Source organism: Artemia sp. Qi Xiang Cuo, chromosome 4, assembly GCF_049724085.1.
Source record: "Artemia sp. Qi Xiang Cuo chromosome 4, ASM4972408v1, whole genome shotgun sequence".
Classification (NCBI taxonomy): domain Eukaryota; kingdom Metazoa; phylum Arthropoda; class Branchiopoda; order Anostraca; family Artemiidae; genus Artemia; species Artemia sp. Qi Xiang Cuo.
Window position 1 is genome coordinate 58,304,561 of NC_142797.1, and position 19,649 is coordinate 58,324,209.

The window sequence follows — 19,649 nt, forward strand, 5'->3', positions numbered from 1 at the left end:
TTCAAAGAATTGTCCTCCCTAGCTGTGATAAGTGAAATCTAAATAACCATAACCCATAAAAAAGAATGTTTAAAAAGATTTCATTCATTTTCAACTGACTAGAGCGCCATCTAATTGATTCTTCTAGATGATGTTGCTCAACTCTAGTTTAGTTTGTTTATGTGGAGTTCTCAACTGTTTTTGATGGTGTATTCTTTCAAAGAATTGGCTTCCCTATATTTGTAATCATAATGACTTTTACATATCAAAAAGAATGTTTAAGAAGACTTAATTCATTTAATCTGACTACAACGCCATTTACATTTGTCAGTCTGTGGCTTTTTGGATTACTCAAACGGCCACCAGAGGACTCCCTGCTTAAAAATAATCGTAGACGGTGAGGAAAGATATGCGGGTGGCGAGGCAAACAGACGGCCATACCCGTTCATGTTTCTGAGGAACGTCGTTCTGACCGGAGGACGGCTGTATGTGAACCAAGGACTCTTGTGAAAATAAGATGTTTGCAAAGGTACGAAATTCCTCCCACTCTTTCTCCATCACAGCTGCAGCCGATCTTACCGTGTTCCTCTGATGAATTTCCCCCGCTGTTACGTCCTGAACAATTATCAGCTCAGGCAAAGTTTCCGAATTTCATTCTGTGTAATGTCCGATCCTTAACAAATAAAGTTGACGAGATGGAGATACTACTGAGAGAAGTGAGTGTTCCTATTGCTGTAGTTACCGAATGCTGGGATATCATTGATGAAATGGGTAGAATAAAAGGCTACACTAGCTATTTCAACACTCGCCGTGATAGAGGCTTGAGTAGAAAAGGTGGTGGCGTTGGTATCTATATTCGTAATGACATTTCATCTAAGCTGTTAAATATACCAACCGATTCGTGTCACGAAGTTGTCTGGGTAGAGCGCAAGCCATCCAAACTATCAAAAAAGTTATCATGTTTTATAATTGCATCTGTGTATTACCCAGAGAGTGTAAAAAATAGGAAAGAGCTTATCAGCTACTTACAGACCTACATCGATAAACTTCGTCGTGCCCATGCCTATCCTGGCTTCATAATAGCTGGCGATTTTAACCAGACGAACAGACAATGGGTATCTAGTGTCCTTCATCTGAAGCAGGTAGTTACCATTGCTACGCCCCAGAGTGGCAGGACTCTAGACCTAATTTTTACAAACATGAGTGACAATTATTACTCCCCTCGGTCGTTAGGTCCTCTCCAGAGTTCAGATCATTATGTAATTCTCTGGCAAGCCAAAAATAACCAACCGAAGCCAAAGAGAACCAAAGTGACTATTCGTCCGCTTAACTCTCAATCAATCTGTGATTTCCGTCGGTGGATCGGGACTTACTGCTTCGACGACCTTTGTTCTATAGTAAACCTGAATAGCAAAGTTTAACAATTTAACTCTCTTCTGTTAGAGATGTTTCAGAAGTTTTTTCCCACTAGAGTTGTAGTGTTAAGTGAGTCCGATAAGCCATGGATCACAAATGGCCTCAAAGAAATGATCAAGATGAGGTGCAAACCGCACAGTTCTAGACAAATAGTCGTTGCGGTAAAACTTAGAAATCGAATCTTGTCCGTCAATCGTTTCAAGCGAAGAAATTATGTTCGGGAAAAGGTAGTAACCCTTCTCCAAAGTAGCAGTCGGAAGTGGCATTCCACAGTGAAACATATGACTGGCAAGTCAGTTAACAGTGAGCTGAAAATACCCAAGCCTGACTCAAATGAGCGCTTCAGACGTAAACGAGTTCTTTGCTGGCATTTGTACCACCTACCCCTCAATTACAGAGGCCGAACTGGTTGATCTCTTAGTCGATTGTGAAACTGACGAAATAAAACAGTTCATCAAATTTGCTGTTTATAAAGAACTTAAAAAACTAAAACCGAATTGCTCTTCCTACCCTGGTGAGTTGCCGGTCAAACTTATTCGCGAATATGCCTTGTTTTTAGCCAAACCATTGGCATCGATCATCAATCAGGGCTTCAGTGAACAAGCCTTTCCCGATGCTTGGAAGCGAGCCTATGTCCGCGCAATACCCAAAGTTAAAGGACCTAAGACATTTGATCAGTTAAGACCTATTTCGATCACACCGAACTTTGCTAAAGTTGCAGAATCTTTCATATATCGTGAACTTCTCACGGACATTTCACCGTCACTTGACCCCTTCCAGTATGGTTGCTTGAAGGGATGCAGCAGGTCTGTTTATTTAGTACGGCTTTATCACCTAGTAGTTGAATGGTTGGAGTTTGGAAGCTCGTTTGTAGATTTACTTCTGGTAGACTACCGAAAGGCATTTGATTTGATTAAGCACCCTCTTGCCGCCCAGAATCTCAAGCCAATGGGTGCCCGTAAGCACATACTCCTATTGTTAATTGATTTCTTACGTCACAGATATCAAAAAATGTACGCCCATTTTCTCGGTGACATTGAATTATAATGGGTAGAAATTACATGTGGTGCCCCACAAGGTACCAAATTAGCAGCTCTTCTTTTCCTGGCTGTTATCAACTATGTAGTTTCTGACTTTGACGATCGTTTTAAATTCGTCGATGATTTGTCTGCGCTTCTTAAACACCACGTAAAGGATTCGCAAGCTGTAGCCCAGTTTGATCAAAATTTTTTCGGTCAGTTTAAATCACAGTGTACTGCGAACAGTCTTTAAATTAATGAGAATAAATCAAAGGTTTTGAGGTTCAACCCACTTAAACGCGATTTTACCTACCCCACGACTTTGTTCCCTTCTGCTTCGTGTGGGACTATCTTGGGCGTCACCTTTAGTGTGGACTGTTCGTTCTCTATTCATGTACAAGAGCTGGTTAAGAAGGGACATTATGCTATGCGGACACTGGTGGCGATGCGCCGCCTAGGTTTTCTAGTGTATAAGCTGAAAACCGCGTACCTCACTTTTATTCGACCCATCCTTGAATATGCGTGTCCCGTCTGGGGCCCACACAAGTTCATGACATAGATTATTTAAGTGATGATTTGGAGGGGATCCAGAAACGAGCTGTAAAGATCATTCTTTGCGACAAATATGTAGATTATAGCTCCGCTCTGAAGTCACTTGAAATACCAAGCCTTCGCGATCGCCGTTTTCAGCTGATGATTCGTTTTGGCCAGTTTTTATTGTCTAGTCCAGTACATAGGACAATATTACCACCTGAAATGCGTGTCCGCGCAAATACCAGAAGCAAAAGCAAACTTATGCCCGTCTCGTGCCGCACAAACAGACTTAGTAACTCCTTTGTTCCTTTTTTTACAAGTGCTTTTAATAAAATGTAGAGAAGTGTTTTTATGTAAAAAAGTTTTCATGTAAAAAACAGCGGCTTTTAGTGCATTTTTTTTTTTAATGTGTCTATGACAGCTGTTTTTCATCAAAATGATTCTATGATTCTATGATTCTACCGCAAAAAAGGAAAGAAAAAAGAAAAGAGAAAAAACCATCCGAGCTTTTCTTTCTTTTGAGAAAACAGGAAAAAGGGACAGCAATACTCGTCTATATTAGGAGAGTTGTTCATCCAGTTTTTCCATACAATGGACCATCTGGATTATTACAGCGCGTTCGGGTTCTTGAAACTTTTCTCTGCAAATACTAAACAGAATGCCGTGAACATAAATCGCAGCTATTGATGACCCTATGATAAATACAACTAATAGTCGATCAGACACTAGCCCTTTCAAATAATTTATTTGACAAAAACTGTAGGATATCCTTCTGCTGAGGTGCATGCGAGACAAAACTTAAGGAAATTATCACTTATTACACTCAAAACTTCATGACCAGGAAATAGCTGAAAGGAGGAAGTGTACCCAATCATTTTTTTGTAGTGATTAATCAGCAGGTTTCCAAAATGGCTGTTATTTATGATCAATGTGATGATGATGAAGCATAAGATTATGATTAATACGAAGGAGCAAAAACTTAGTAATAGAGCATTTCTGAATCTGAAAACAGAGAGATGGAAAAATAAAAGAAAGAAGATATCGATTCTTCTGCATTGACAGTTTTCCTTCCGTTTTTTTTTTTTTTTTTTTTTTTTGAAAAAAAACTTTGGTAAAAAAGTACTACTTTGAAAAAAAATATCACTTTTACTAAAAACTGTCACAATAGTGTCACGTTTCCCGAAAATTGCCACTTAATAAAAATGCAAAAAGTGGCACAAAAGTGTCTAATAATTAATTGGGTCACTATCAGCAATACGTCAAATAGGGTCAATCCGCGGAAATTGACAGCGTTATGCAGCATCATTCATCTAATTAATCTTAGTTCCATATCCAATCATAAATGAAAGGAAATCCTGAGCACGAAATAGATCTGCCGCGATGTAGATGTTTTCACTCTGACTTCACATAAACGACTGATTGATATGCAATTGTACTGATACTTGTTGAACAAAAGGATATTTTATGAGTAACTAGGTTTAGTTCTAGATCAATTATTCTACATAACAAATCATAACCCAAATTTTTTTTTTTTTTTTTAACTCCGCATAACAACGTGCAAATTTAATCAACTGTTTGCAAATTATTTAATCAGATTAAAATGACCCTTTCCTTAACGAGGTATGGTCCTGTAGACACCTCACAATAAGACTAGGATAGAAAAATTAAATAAACACTGAATCGCCACAATCTAAAAACAACACAGGACACTTACCTGTACTCGAGAAAGTCTTGCAACTGCATTTGGTGATTGCTTTGAAAATCTTCAGGCAATTTTAAAGAATAAAAGTAATCCATTGCCAGAAACGAGGTCCGCTCCATCATTTCTTTTTCTGACTCTATAAGGATTCGTTCTTCCCAATTGGTGGGATATAGCTTTTCAATGCCATCTGTATCGAATAATGAACTCTTCAAATAGCCTTTTGACATAAATGCAGATGGGGACAAAAGATAATTTGGTTCCTGGAAATATTAAAAGATTGTGATACACTCTTAAATGAGATATTAGAAAACATAAGGAGGCTGTTCTACAGCTATACTTTCTGTTCTACAGCTATGTAATAAAAGATTACAGCATATAAAAATTAAAATTTAAAATTATAATAAAAAATAAAAATTTATGTATATAAATTTTATGCAATAAAAGATTGCAATAAAAAATCTACAGCTATGTAATAAAATATTGTGATACACTCTTAAATGAGATATTAGAATACACAAGGAGGCTATTCTACAGCTATACTTTCTGTTCTACAGCTATATTCATGGGGGATCTTCCTGTTAAGGAGGGAGGGGTGTTTGGAGCATCAAAGGTCATTGTGAGGAGACTTTCCCAGTCCCTTCAGCTATACTTTATGGTAAGACGTCTTTCAGCTCAATATGAAAGGGAGATATCTGTATCAAATAATGAACTCCTCAAAAAGCTATTTGACATAAATTCAAACTGGTACACAAGATTCCTGAAAAGTTTCAAAGTTTATGTTACACTCTTAAATGAGATATTACAATACACAGGGCCTGGTATTATATTATATTGATGATAATATATGAGATATTATAATACACTACAACCATACAAATAAATCATTAAAAGCAAGTTAACATACAATATAAGATATATAGCGTCTTTTCTTCCTTCTCATCTTTGTCTTTTCTTTTGAGCTTATTCCTAATTTCTTCCTTTTTCAGCATTTTTACACATTATAATATTTGATAATTGACAGTAATTTTACTCGTGTTCAATTTTACTTAGCCACTCTACTACGAAAAATATCAATTAGTTCTATATTTTAGTGTGTGTCTGTGTCTCTTTCTTTCATTGTCGTATTGATTTTCTTTCTTTTACTTCTGTGGTATTAATTATCATAGTAAATTGCTCACTAAGTCCCTTACAGAATATTTTCAAATTATATAATTAATTTGATTAATTTAATCTAGTTCTTTTAATTTGATCCTTGAATACCTCTGCTGTCATTAAGTAAATATACATATAGTAGATAAGCAAAAAAATCCTTTAATTAATGTAATTCCTTTAACTAATGCGATGCCAAAAGTATACCAATTGATGGCACAAATAGTGCCAACATGCTCAAGTGAATCGAAGCCTAAATATCCTCAGGCCCTCCCCCAGGTGAAATTCGAGATCGACTTGGTCCGAAAAATAACATACCATTAACATTTTTCGGTAGGTTATTTTTCTATTCTCCAACAGTTTTAATATATCAACGAAAGATAATGATTTTGTTATCATTGAATAATTTAGACTTGGCTACTTTCTTCCTTTTTCAACATTTTAGTATTTGAGTAACCTGCTGTGATTAAGTAAATATACATATAGTAGGCAAAGTATAGTGACATATAGTGACTGATTGTCCGTCATTAAATGCTAGATAAATTGAAAAGTTAGAAAATAAAGTCTCTATTTTTGTTCATTCAAGTTTCGGGATCTTGGGTTTGGGGCCTTGCAAAAAAAACTATATGTAGTACAGAAAAGTTTATAGGTAAACTCAGGCTCAGATAAAATCTTAGTGCCTTCTAATGCTTCAGCGGGGATGGGAGTAATTGGATATGAAGTGAAATGGAGAATTTATAGGAAAAATGAGAAAGTATCTTGAAAGATCGGACGGAGATACGGGTATAAAACCCCTCCCCCTGCGTTCATACCTGCTTTACTCCTGTATAAATTACTGGATAATGATAATTGTTTAACAATGTCTAATAGTAGTGTGTCAGTAATAAGGACTTCATAATAAATACCAAATCACTTGAAAAAAACTCTGGTCACTAAACTAAACCCTAAAATCATTAAACTTTACTAAAAACTCCTAATGTCCTCCGCACAAAGTAACTGTTTCGAAGTTTTCATTTGCTGATTGAAATAATAAAATTATTTCCCAATGTGGAAAATTCAAGTGTGTTTAAAGCAAGGGATCGAAATGAAACATAAAGAAAATTTTTGCTAGGCTCATTTCAGCCATTTGAGAAAAAGCCACAACTTTGCAAATTCTTATTTTAAGCCTATTTTGCAACATTTTTTATTTCTAACTGATTTTTCTCAGCAGATTCCTTATAATTCATTCTTTGCCAATTACATCCATCTCTCAAATAAGGGACAGGACTGCCACCCTGAAAATTTACCTTCCAGCGATTACTGAACGGTAATAAAAAGAAACTTTGAAATGTGAAATTCTGATAATAAAAAGCAGCGTTGCAGCTAATTTTTATGAAGCAAAATTTTTAATTGAATAGTCAAATTATTACACACCGGCATGCTTGATACATACGATAAAGTCATGAACGAAAAAAGTCTTCATTTCAGGTTTTGGCTTTCAATCGAGTCATTTTTAATTTGATTTAATGGTAGGGTGGTATATTTAAATGGGTGAATCAAATTAACACCTTTCTGAATTAATCGAAAAAAATTAATCAATTGCATGACACACGCAGAGACAGAGGCCTTTACCATTATGTACTACACAAAAATTTACATTACATATATCCATAAGTACGTATAATCCATAGATGAATATGTCGAATGGGAATATAACACAGTTCTAATGGCATGAGAACGGCCATTTAGTCTGAATCATGGGTTACCATTAAAAAGCTTTAGAAAGTACTTTTAATCTTCCCATATTGTCAATTTATAGATGTTTTAAGCTGAACAAAAGCTCTGTATAAAAGTTTATTCTTCTTGTTGGGGTTCCACCCCTGTTTCTTTTCTTTTCAGATAAATGACCCATTTTCTTTGCTTTAAATATGTTTGCCCGTAAAATAAATCGTATTCCTAAGTTAGATTCTGGTGTCTAATCTCGACTCTGTTCCAATAAACAAGTTTTCAAGTAAGTTATACTCTTATCTGCCTGGTCTAAGCCATTGATTGCCAAAGCTTGGAAAGCGTAGAATGGATTTGGAATGGGTATTTAGAGGATTGTCCAGGGCCAAGCAATGGTCCACCCCTGTGCAAAGTTTGTGTACAGAATGAATATTATTTTTCGGTAGTCTACTTTGAAACCCCGTATAGGGAGTCTGTAATAAGAGTTTATAGATGTGTTTGTTGTGGCCTTTTTGAAGAATACTAGTAAGCTATTTTCTACAGCCGTATGATATTATTTTTCCAGGAGCTCAAACAGCGTAGGAACAGAGTTACGAGATACCGTCATTATTATATTGACAGGGGGGTTCGTTACCTCCAAGGAGATAGTTATAAATTAGCGGTAACCTAGGGTGGGTAGCCTTGGCCTTAAAATGGCCATTTGACCGCTCGATCACGTTATCATACCCTGGAACAGGGTATACTGTAAATTGGATATTACCAAACCCGATATTTACAGAACCGGTGTGGTAGACGCGGGCATCCCATAAAATTTGGCGCCGCCAGGGGTTTTTCCCTATAGTATGTGGTTTAGTACTATTTTTGCACCAATAAGTGGTGACACCCGTACCTTACCACACCAATACTGGTGGCATCGTAACCTACAAGTATAACACAGGTGGCATTGTGAGCTACCGGTATAATACTTCTGTATAAGCTCAATTAAATATTTTAAAGAAGTACCCTACTACTGTAAAAGCTTCTTCTTTGAGGTTATATTTTTAAACATTCCAGAACTATTTTTTTTCTTATTGGCAACCAGGACTAGATAAAATAATTATGAACGTTTTCCGGGAAGGGGTCACGGGTGTCGTATAACCAAGAATTAGTCCTTTTTTTTACTCCCAAACGTTTTCATGGAGAACCTTCACCCACTGTGTGAAAGTTTATAGGCTAGAAGGTTATGGTAGGTTAGTTTAGTCCTTACGTCTTTGTGACTCTTAATCTACTGGAGCATCTCCGTTAAAGTTCCAATTTCTCTGATTTAATGAATTAGGGTTTATTCTATGGTCTTTGCTCGGTTCATATCCGTTTAAATCATTTTTCGGTATGCTATTTTTCTGTTCTCCGACAGTGTTAATATATCAACGAAAGATAATAATTTTGCTATCATTGAATATTTGAGATTCAGCTATATTTTTGAAATTTGGTTAGCACGGGCTTTTAGCCTGAAAATGCTTTGAATATTAGTTGAAAATTGATGAAAAACAGAAATTTTTCTTATTTTTTAAGGAATTTTAGACTGCTCTCAAAGAAAACTTCTCAGTAATATCATGATTCTGGCTCGGTGAACTTATAGATCTGAGACTAATGAACCCAATTATGCAAATATATTGTCCTTTTGACAAAATTTGCAGTTGCAGACTTGTAACATCCCTTGTTTCCTAGGAAACATACACACTAAGACAGATTAAACCTTTTTGGTACATTTGTTTTGGATTTTCAAATAATATTGCAATTCTAAATGATAGAAACATAAATTGAGGTAAGTAAAATCGTCCATCGTAGCTAAAGTTGTGACCTAACAGACATGCACCAACAGAAATTTAAACTAAACGTGACACCAACAGATACAATACTCGCCCCAAGATAACCTTGACAGTATCTACAGCGTTCCTCGCAATTTACAATAACATGATTTTATTTGTCAAACCGTCGGCTAATTTGCATTAATACTAGCAAACTTTACGAGTAAATTTATTTATTTTTGCCCTTTGCATTACTTTTAGATTAATTTAATTCCCATTTGCATTACTTTTCTATGAACAGAGGTCTCCATATTGAACAGCTGTACTAAAGAAAAGAAAATGTAAGGAATAATATCTAAAATGGTTTCATTACTCCTTAATTTCTTTACGCTGATATCAATACTTGAAAGGGCGATTATCTTTAGGCTTTAGAGAATATTGTAAGGCATTTTCTAAAAAAAAACATTATTTTTTTAAATTGTTCCTAATCTTTTTCCTATCTTCTTAATTATTCAAGTAGTAATTAGATTTTTCTGAAACTACAGAAAAAATTAATATAGGTACTCCTGCCGTTTGGCTCAATCATCTAAGAAGGCTGACATCTAAGAAGGGTGATAGACTGGCACATAGTAGATGGTATTTACTTCTGTCAGTTATATGTTTAGATTATACGCTCTCTTGGGTGAAATATCCTAGAAGCGACAGATTACTTAGGTTAGTTAGGATTTATTATCTAACTTAAAATGTAGCAAATGACAAAATGACTTAACATATAACTAGGTCTAAAGGTAATCAATTTCTTTTTATATTCTTATTCAATAATGGATTGCGTTTAATTTTGTTACTTTATTTGTTCCGATTTGCTCTCTTGGGTGAAATATCGTTGAACTAGCGAATTACGTTGGTCGGTAAGTATGTATGATCTAACTAAAGATATATAGTGTTAGTGAATTTATTGATTGCACAAACTCGTTAATTTATCAAACGATTCGATTGAACTGCGGCGTATACACACTTGACAAGTAGATCCACACGGGCATGATCCAATCGGCTCCATGGAAGCTCCAACTATGCCCATTCTTGCAACAACAGTTTCTAATCCAACAACATAGGAATCCATAAAACATCCTGAAAACTTCAGAACCGTATGCCCGACAAAACGGGTTCTTGGTGTTGTAATATGACCACGACTTGACTGTCTCACTGTTGTCTAAAAAACATAAAGTACTAATAACTTGATTTAGACTATTTAAATAAAATGTAGATAATTTCGAAAACCACACTGCCTTTCCATGACGATAAATAAAAGTTCAAATAGGGATAAAATCAGTTTTACTACTGATGACGGTCACTGCATATGTGACCGAAATATCTGGTATTTTTGTGAATTTCTATCGCTGTTATCATCATCACTGTCTATTAAAAGGATTTTATCCCTATTTGAACTTTTATTTAAATAAAATGATAATGTGGGATGATGGAAAAACGAAAAATATGGAATTATATAATGCCCTTGCAGAAATTTCTAGGGCTCGTGGGCGAAATTTAAAGAATGAAAGCAAAAAATGAAATGTAACTAACTTTCTTTGTTTTCTACGCGTTGAGCAGGCGTTATTCATGAAATAAAAGAATTATAAAGAAGCAGTTTATCTCAAGAAATTAAACCTAACCCATTGCTTAATCAAAATACCAAAACAAATAAACATTAAAACCGGTATAAAAAAAACAAAAATCGCTTTCCTAAAATGATTCTATTTATTACAAAAAACAGCAAATTCAGCAAGGTACAGATACGGTAGAACAATTCGGTTTTTACACAATTAATCTAAATCACTTTTCAACAAGAAACAATAAGCAAAATGTTTTCATTCGGGTTCCCTAACACCTCATTAGAATAACACTCCAAAAAAGAAAAATAAAGTTGAAATAATTTTTTTGACGAGTTTTCGACTCCCCTTTTAATGATGTGATTGTATTTCTTGTTCTTCTGTTAGGCGATAAACGTCTTGAAATCACTATTTGGATTTTAGAAACTGGATTTTGTATATTTGAATTTTGAACTCAAGTGTGCAGGTCTAGTGAGCTTTTTATTATATGTCTTGATCATGTTTATATTGATTCGACGAAAATAATAAAAGAGTTGATGGATAACAGCCTAATTTACAATTATAAATTAGATCACGTGAATTTAACTGACTGATAAATTTATGTTATTCGAATATCTTTTGTTTGTTCCTAAGTCAAAGTTTTTTTCTTATTTTTTTTTTGTGGCAAAAAGTTGTTTGTATTTATCATTAAGTGTCTCGTTGGCGTTTTCGCCACTAAAACCATGTACCGACAGGGAAGGATTTTATGCAAATCAGATGACATCGATTTAGGTACAAAACAATCTCACAATATTTCAATATACATCTATAATTGGATTGATGCCACAGTTACCGATCACTATAGTAAACTGAAACTGAGCAAGAAAACAAAACGAAAAATCTTCGTGACAGGTGGTCCATTTACGGATAGATATTTTCGTATTAGGCAAGGGCGGAGCCACGATTTTTATTCGAGGGGGGGGGTCACAATAATTTTTTTTTTAAACGCACATCAAAAATTTGTTTATATTCATTTTTATTTTTTTACGAGTCAGACATTTTGGAAGGGGGGGGGGCAAACCCCGTAACCCCCCCCCTTGATACGACCTTTGTAAGGAATTTCTCCGGAGGATGAAAGGTGGAAGACTAGGAAGTTCAACTAAGCCAATGGCAGCTATGTTAACCACGATTTTCTTCCTTTCTACAAACTTAACCTTTGAATCGTATACATCCATGAATCGCTGCCTTGTAAATTGGCATAGGCTACAGCCTTAATTAAACTTGAAGCTGAAATTAAGCAGATTTTTTTCAGTTCATAAAAATACCATCGCCCAACTTTAACATATCTGTATTTATTTTATTGATACTAATCTTAATCTGGAAATTTCCACCAAAATAAGTAACTATACGAAATAGAAGTTTTTCGTATATTGGCGAAACTTTCTTTGAATAGAATTTATACAATAAAAAACAATATTCCCCTCTGAAATATGTGATTTTTCTACAAGCTTGTAGCTGTAACTTGAAACCAAAGGACAAGACACTTATATCATTGAATTTGTTAGTTTCAGATCTTTCCATTCTTGATTTGACTTACTTGACTTAGGTCTCCTGCCGGGTGCTATTCAGTATAGAGAGTGACGTCTGCCTCCTCCATCCACTTCGGTCCATTGCAAGGGTTTGCGCTTCACTTGGTCTGATATTTGCCATCACTAGGAACTCAGATACGCTGTTGGACCATCGCTTCTTTGGTCGGCCGCGAGGTCGCTTCCAACCGGCTTTGACAGGGTCAAGGTCGAAGATCATCTTTATAGGTGAGTGCGGGGGCATTCAAAGTAGATGTCCAAACCACCGTCAGGTACGCTCGGCTGCTTGGGTAGACAAACGGGACTGATTGGTGAGATGCAGCAGCTTCTCGTTACTCACGAAGTCGACCCAACCTTCTATCCTTCTCAGACTCTTCAACTGGAATCTATCGACGGTCACTAGGTTTGTGGCTGATGCTTGCCAAGTCTCAGCTCCATGAAGCATCGCAGAACCGACGAGGGTGTTGAAAAATCGAAGTTTGGTTGAACGACTGATATTTGGTTTTCGCCAAAGGTGACGGTTCAACCTGCCAATGGCAGAAGACGCCTTGGATAGTCTTGCTTGCAGCTCGGGGAGAAGGGAGTCATCTGAAGAAATCGTGGATCCCAAGTAGGTAAACTTTTGGACAACTTCTATGCTAGTTGTTGCGTCCAGACTGACTGGAGAAATGACAGCAGGAGAAGACGGGTCTATGGGCATAATTTTCGTTTTTTTTTTTTTTAGTTTATCTGCAGTTCCACAATTGCGGCCTCTTCTCGTAAGATTTGAAGCGCTTCCAGCAACTGATCCAAGGAGTTCGTTAGGATGACCAGGTCGTCAGCAAAATCAGCATCTGAGGTGACGCGATCTCCAAACTTGAGTTCAAAGTTGAGACATGAAGTCGTCTTTGTCATAACATAGTCTATGACGATATTGAAGAGCTCTTGGGCCACTGCACATCCTGGTAGCGCCCTTGTTGTGATTCAGAAGAATGGGCTGCCCGGCCATTGACTTAGACACAGCTCTCTGTGTCATGGTGTAAAGCTTTGATGAATCTGCAGTATTTCTCAGGGAGGCAAGTCGATGCTAAAATCTTCCAAAGTGCCTTTCGGTTCACTGAGTCAACCGCAGCACGGAAGTCAACGAAGGCAAAAAAAAGCCTTCAGGCGGAAGTCCGTGACTTTTTCTATTATATGTCTAATCGTGAAAATCTGCTCAATGGTAGAACGGTCCGACATAAAAGCAGCTTGTTCAGGTCGCCGAATCTAATGTACTATATTCCGACAACGATCCAGCAGGACCATTGAGAAAAGTTTTCCTGGGGCTGACAGCAGTCCCTTCTAGAGACTTTCCTTTTCCATAAGGGGATGGTGACACCTTTCCGCCAATTTTCAGGAATTGTCTCAGTTTGCCAAATTGTGGAGAAACAGGAGCATTGTAGGACCAGCATATTTCAGCAGTTCAGAGCTTAAGCGACAGATACCAGCAGCTTTGTTATTCTTGAGCCTTTTAACTGCGTTTCCGATTTCTGAGGGGCTGAAACCTCATATGGAGGAACATCTGCTTCAGGCCTTTGACTGGTAGATTGGCTGGGACTATTATTTGGAGACACAGACGTGCTAGTATTATTTAAGAGCGAGCAAAAGTGGTCTTTCCACCTCTCAAAAAAAGTGCCCTTATCAGAGACAAGTGTCCCATCCAGGGATAGGACAGGTCCTAATGTAGGAGTTTCATCTTCCGTAAAATGTGGAGATACTTGAAGAGGCTACTCACGTCTTTCTTTTTTGCTGCTAATTCAATTTCATCGGCTTTCCTTGTAACAAAGTAAGTTCGGTCCCGGTGAATGAGACGGTTTCGCACTCCATTAAGCCTCAGATAAGTGACCATGTCCCCAAGGAGTCTTGCCCTCCGTCTTTACCCTATAGCCTACCGTGTTTCGTTTGTTAGCCAAGATTTCTTTGGAAAACCTCTCTTGCCAAGCACAAATTGTGCTGCTTCACTTGTCTGCGATTTAAAATACTTCCAGGCGTCTTAACTACTGCTGTGTGCCAAGGAGCTCGAAGCGATTTGATCCCTCAATACTATACTTCAGGCGAGTATTTGGCTCCTGAAATTTCCCAATATCTGCATTAACTGGCCTTCTTTCTGATCGCTGTGCTTAAAGGCGGAGATGGACTTCAGCACACACAAGCCTGTGGTCTGCGTTCCCAAGCTCAGCTGAACTATAAATTCTGCAGTTCTTCAGCGATGATCTCCAGCGTTTAGACATATGACGTAGTCGATCATTTTCTTTGTGCAACCGTCATTACTTTATCACGCGTACTAGTGGATGGTTTTGCGTTGAAAGTAAGTGTTTGCGATGACTAGGTCATGGGATCGGCACTGTTCAAGTAGGCGAAGGCCACTGTCGTTAATTGGGTCGGGAGGAACAGGGCCAATTGTGCCACGCCAAACCCCCGTGTCATCACGTATTGTTGCGTTGAAGTCACTAAGAAGTACAGTTATATCGTGGGGGGAAACTGTCGTGAGACATCCGGTCAGAGCAGAGTAGAACTCTTCCTTGATTGTGTTGTCAGAATCGTTGGTCTGGGCATAGCATACGACAATAGTCATTTTACTATGTTTGTGTCCAAAGCGGACCTTCATTAGTCTGATACAGCTTCATGCAAGAGTAATGCCTTTCTCGCGAGACTATTTAGCGCAAGGCCAACACCATTTTTTCTCGTGCTCCCTCCAGACCAGAGCAACGAGTGATTGTTGTCTATTTTCTCTTCTCCGCTTCCGATAAGAAGGGTTTCTGTGAGACCAGCAATCGGCCACTTTATTCTTACGGAGCTCTAAGGAAAGCAGGTTCTTTGATGCGGGCGCATTGAGAGTCAAAAATTCCAGGTGGCTATCCAAAGCCCCCTTTGGTCCAGGAGATTTAGTCTGCCAGTCTTTCTGACGTTGTCAGCATGTACGTTCACGTTATGATATCACTCAATTACCCCTCTCCCCGAAATGTTTGTCTGACTCGTAAAAATCTAACAAAAATGCATATAAACAAATGATTTATGCGTTTTTTTGAGCCTCCAAAAAACTCCTTGTGTAAACCTCCCCCCCCCCCCCAAAAAAAAATCCTGGTTACGGCCCTGAATCCAATCATACAAATATCTTGTTCTTTTGGTACACGTTACAGCTGTAGGCTTGATGCAAAATCGCACCTTTCACTGGGACATAGACCTTAAATTCAGTTTAACACATAAAGTCTCATTATTTGGCAATGATAACTGGTAAATCTCGACTGATAACTGGTAAATACTTTTGTCTTATTTCCTGAACATGGGTGAAAACCTGGTGAAATTCGGTAAATCTGGTTTTGCATCTAATACTTCAGTCTTATTCCCTGAAATATAGGTAAAAAAACATAATTCCTGGAAAAGATATTCAGGTAGAAAAAAAGGTTAAGATCTCAGATTTGATTGATGTAAAAGAACTGTTTTCATTGAAATAATGGATTTTTATGGCTGCATTTTAAGTAGAAAAATATAGCAAAAGAAACAATCGTGATCAGACTTTTCTCTCTCTTTTGGAGATGCTGTTGACAAAACCATTTTCAAATAAGTAACTTTCATATTTTAATCTTGCACACATTACAGCTGATCAAAAAGGCGAAAATTTCAAAGATCTGGGCCCAACATATCGTCGAAGCAGTAAGACCGAATAATTATAAAAATAGTTTAAAACAAACTGACGGTTGGACAAAAACATAAGGAAAGAATAAATTTTAAATACCTTAAGAGAATGGACGACCTGATTTAAAAATTCGTTGGGTAATAGACGACGATGAACTTGGACATCAAGACACTCTATTTTCTTTCTTTTAACTAAAACCTTTCAAAGCAAGCATTAGCCAACATGAATTTTAAATTGTGATAATACTACTGCTGCTACATCCCCCGCCCTTCCTCCGCTCTTGATTTTGGGAGGTTCTGTCTATAATCCTTACAATGAATCAATTATAGCTCTCTCAGTGGAAAATACTGCCACCATGGAGAATCTAAAGCCTTAAGAACTAACGGAACATAAAAGGACGGTTGATTCGATTGTCTTTACTATAAAATTCATATAGCTTGAGTTTGGAGAGATCGTTAGGAACCTGAATAAACTCTCCTCTTATATTTTACAGTCATAAATATTTTGAGCCCTCCGAAGCACCTAAGGTACACTCGAGTTCTGTTTCACAGAAATACAAGTACAAAGGTGCAGGGGATATTACAGAATATCTCCAATGGCGGCGGGGGTTAAAATCAGAAAAAAACTCATTCAATCAGTGTCCTTTTCAACTCTTATTTTTCAATTTTTCCTAGTAATATCCTTAAAACCCATCTCAGGGAGACCTCATCCCACTCGCTCTCTGGAAGTCGGTACGAATATACGTTCCTTCATTCTCAGACAATAATCTGGCCACGTCAGCTTCGAAATAAACAACTTACTTTGAAAGTAACGCTTATATGTTCAACATATAACCCAAAATTGAAAACTTTTGATCTTTGATTGGTCATCAGGTCTTCCGGGCATATTTCTAGAGTTGTACCATACGCAAAGGGGTTTAAAGGAGGCACATATGACCACGCCCATCCTGCCCAAGAGTCATCTTGCGATTGTCCTTCTGAAAAAAAGATAAAAATCATGTAAGACAGATTTACATCAGTGCATACAAAATCAGAGGCAACGCTATAGCGTTGCCTATAGTAAAGGCCATCCGGCTCCAATGTTTTATTATTTATTTATTTATTTTCCCAGAGGCACTTCATATGGAAAGAGTCGTCGTATAAACTTTAAAGGAGGCTCATTTGATTGGAAATTGAGAGTTCTAGTGCCCTTTTTTAAGAGTCAAAAGTGATTGGAGAGCAACTAGCCCCCCCCCCCAACGCCCTTTTTCCCCAAATATCCAACAAAATTTTGAGGTAGCCATTCTATTAAAAATAGTTCAAAGATCATATAACAAAAATACCGGGGTCGACACAACCCGTCAGGGCCCGGGAGCAGGCTCTGTAAGTTATGCCCTCGGGGCAAATATGGTTCTTAAAGAAGGGATGGTCGTATAAAGTTCAGAAAGGGCTCATCTAATTGGAAATTAAAAGTTCTTGTTCACTTTTTCAGGGTCAAAAGTGACCGGAGGGCTACTGCCCCCCCCCCCTTTACGCACTTTTTTCCCCAATACATCCGATAAAAATTTTGAGATAGCTATTTTTTTAAAAATAGGTCAAGGATCATATAACAAAAACTCCAGTGTCAACACGACCCCCCAGGACCCAGGAGCAGGTGTTGTAAGTTATGAAATGGGGGCAAATATGGTTCTTATGGAAGGGATGCTCGTATAAACTTCAGACAGGGCTCATTTGATTGGAAATTAAAAGTTCGAGTTCATATTTTCAGAGTCAAAAGAGATTGGAGACTAGTCCCCCCCCCCTTCCCACGCCCTTTTTACCCAAATGCATCAGATAAAAATTTTGAAATAGCTATTTTGTTAAAAAGAGTTCAAAGGTTAGATAACAAAACTCTGGTGTCGACACGGCCCCCCAGGGCCCAGGGACAGGCGTTGCAAGTTATACCCTGGGGGCTTATAAGGTTCTTATTGAAGGGATGCACATAAAAACTTCAGACGGGGCTCATTTGATTGGAAATTGAAAGTTCTAGTTCACTTCTTAAGAGTTAAAAGTGATCAGAGTACAGCTAGCCCCCCCCCCCCCACTACGCCTTTTTTCCTCAAATGTACCATATAAAAATTTTGAGATAGACATTTTGTTAAAAATTGTTCAAAGGTTAGATAACAAAACTCCAGTGTCAACACGACCCCTCAGGACCCATGGGCAGGTGTTGTAAGTTATGCCATGGGGGCAAATATGGTTCTTATGGAAGGGATGGTCGTATAAACTTCAGACAGGGCTCATTTGATTGGAAATTAAAAGTTCGAGTTCATATTTTCAGAGTCAAAAGAGATTGGAGGGCAACTAGTCCCTCCCTTCCCACGCCCTTTTTACCCAAATGTATCAGATAAAAATTTTGAAATAGCTATTTTGTTAAAAAGAGTTCAAAGGTTAGATAACAAAACTCTGGTGTCGACACAGCCCCCCACGGCCCAGGGACAGGCGTTGTAAGTTATACCCGGGGGGCTTATAAGGTTCTTATGGAAGGGATGCACAAAAACTTCAGACGGGGCTCATTTGATTGGAAATTGAAGTTCTAGTTCACTTTTTACGAGTTAAAAGTGATCGGAGTACAGCTAGCCCCCCCCCCCCCCACTACGCCTTTTTTCCTAAAATGCATCAGATAAAAATTTTGAGATAGAGATTTTTTTTTAAATAGTTCAAGGGTCAGATAACAAAAACTCCGGTTTCAACAAAGCCCCCAAGGGCCCGCGGGCTGGCGTTGTAAGTTATGCCTTTTTTTTAAGTATATGGTTCTTATGGAAGGGATGCTGGTATAAACTTCAGAGAGGGCTCATTTGATTGGAAATTGAAAGTTGTAGTTCACTTTAAAGAATCAAAAGTGATCGGAGAGCATCTAGCCTCCCTTTCCCCCACGCCCTTTTTCCCCTGAATGCATCAGATAAAAATTTTGAGATGGCCATTTTGTTAAAAATAGTTCAAAGGTCAGATAACAAAATTTTCAGTGACAACCCCCCAGGGCAAGGGGGCGGGCACTTTAAGTTATGCCCCGGGGGTAAATATGGTTCTTGTGGAAGGAATACTCGTATAATTTCAGAGAGGGCTCATTTGTTTGTAAAGTGAAAGTTCTAGTTCCCTTTTTAAGAGTCAAAAGAGATCGGGGGGCAACAAGCCCCCCCCCCTTCACGCCATTTTCCCCCGAATGCAGCAGATAAATATTTTAAGATAGCCATTTTGTTAAATATAGTTGAAAGGTCAGATAAAAAAAACTCTGGTGTCGACACAACCCCCCAGGGTCCGGGAGCAGGCGTTGTAAGTTATGTCCGGGGGCATATTTGGTTCTTATGGAAGGGATGCACGTACAAACCTCAAAGAGGGCTCATTTGCTTGAAAAGTGAAAGTTCTAGTTCACTTTTTTAGATTAAAAAGAGATTGGAGGGCAAAACCCCCTCAACACGCCCGTTTTTCCCCAAATGCATTAGATACAAATTTTGAGATAGCCATTTTGTTAAAAAATAGTTAGTCAGATAACAAAAACTCTGGTGTCGACACAG

General features: G+C 37.8%; 1 protein-coding gene across 3 annotated transcripts in view; it reads right to left on the bottom strand.

The window, feature by feature from the left end:
* The window catches only part of Vps13B (vacuolar protein sorting 13B), a 130,954-nt gene that overhangs the window by 89,344 nt on the left and 21,961 nt on the right, over window positions 1–19,649 (bottom strand). For all 3 annotated transcript variants that reach the window (XM_089088444.1, XM_089088443.1, XM_089088445.1), the window contains exons 4-6: window positions 16,918–17,093; window positions 10,306–10,500; window positions 4,663–4,910 (exon numbers count right to left, since the gene is read on the bottom strand). In XM_089088444.1, the coding sequence (XP_088944570.1) occupies window positions 4,663–4,910; window positions 10,306–10,500; window positions 16,918–17,093 (619 nt within the window). The remainder of the gene's footprint in view (window positions 1–4,662; window positions 4,911–10,305; window positions 10,501–16,917; window positions 17,094–19,649) is intronic.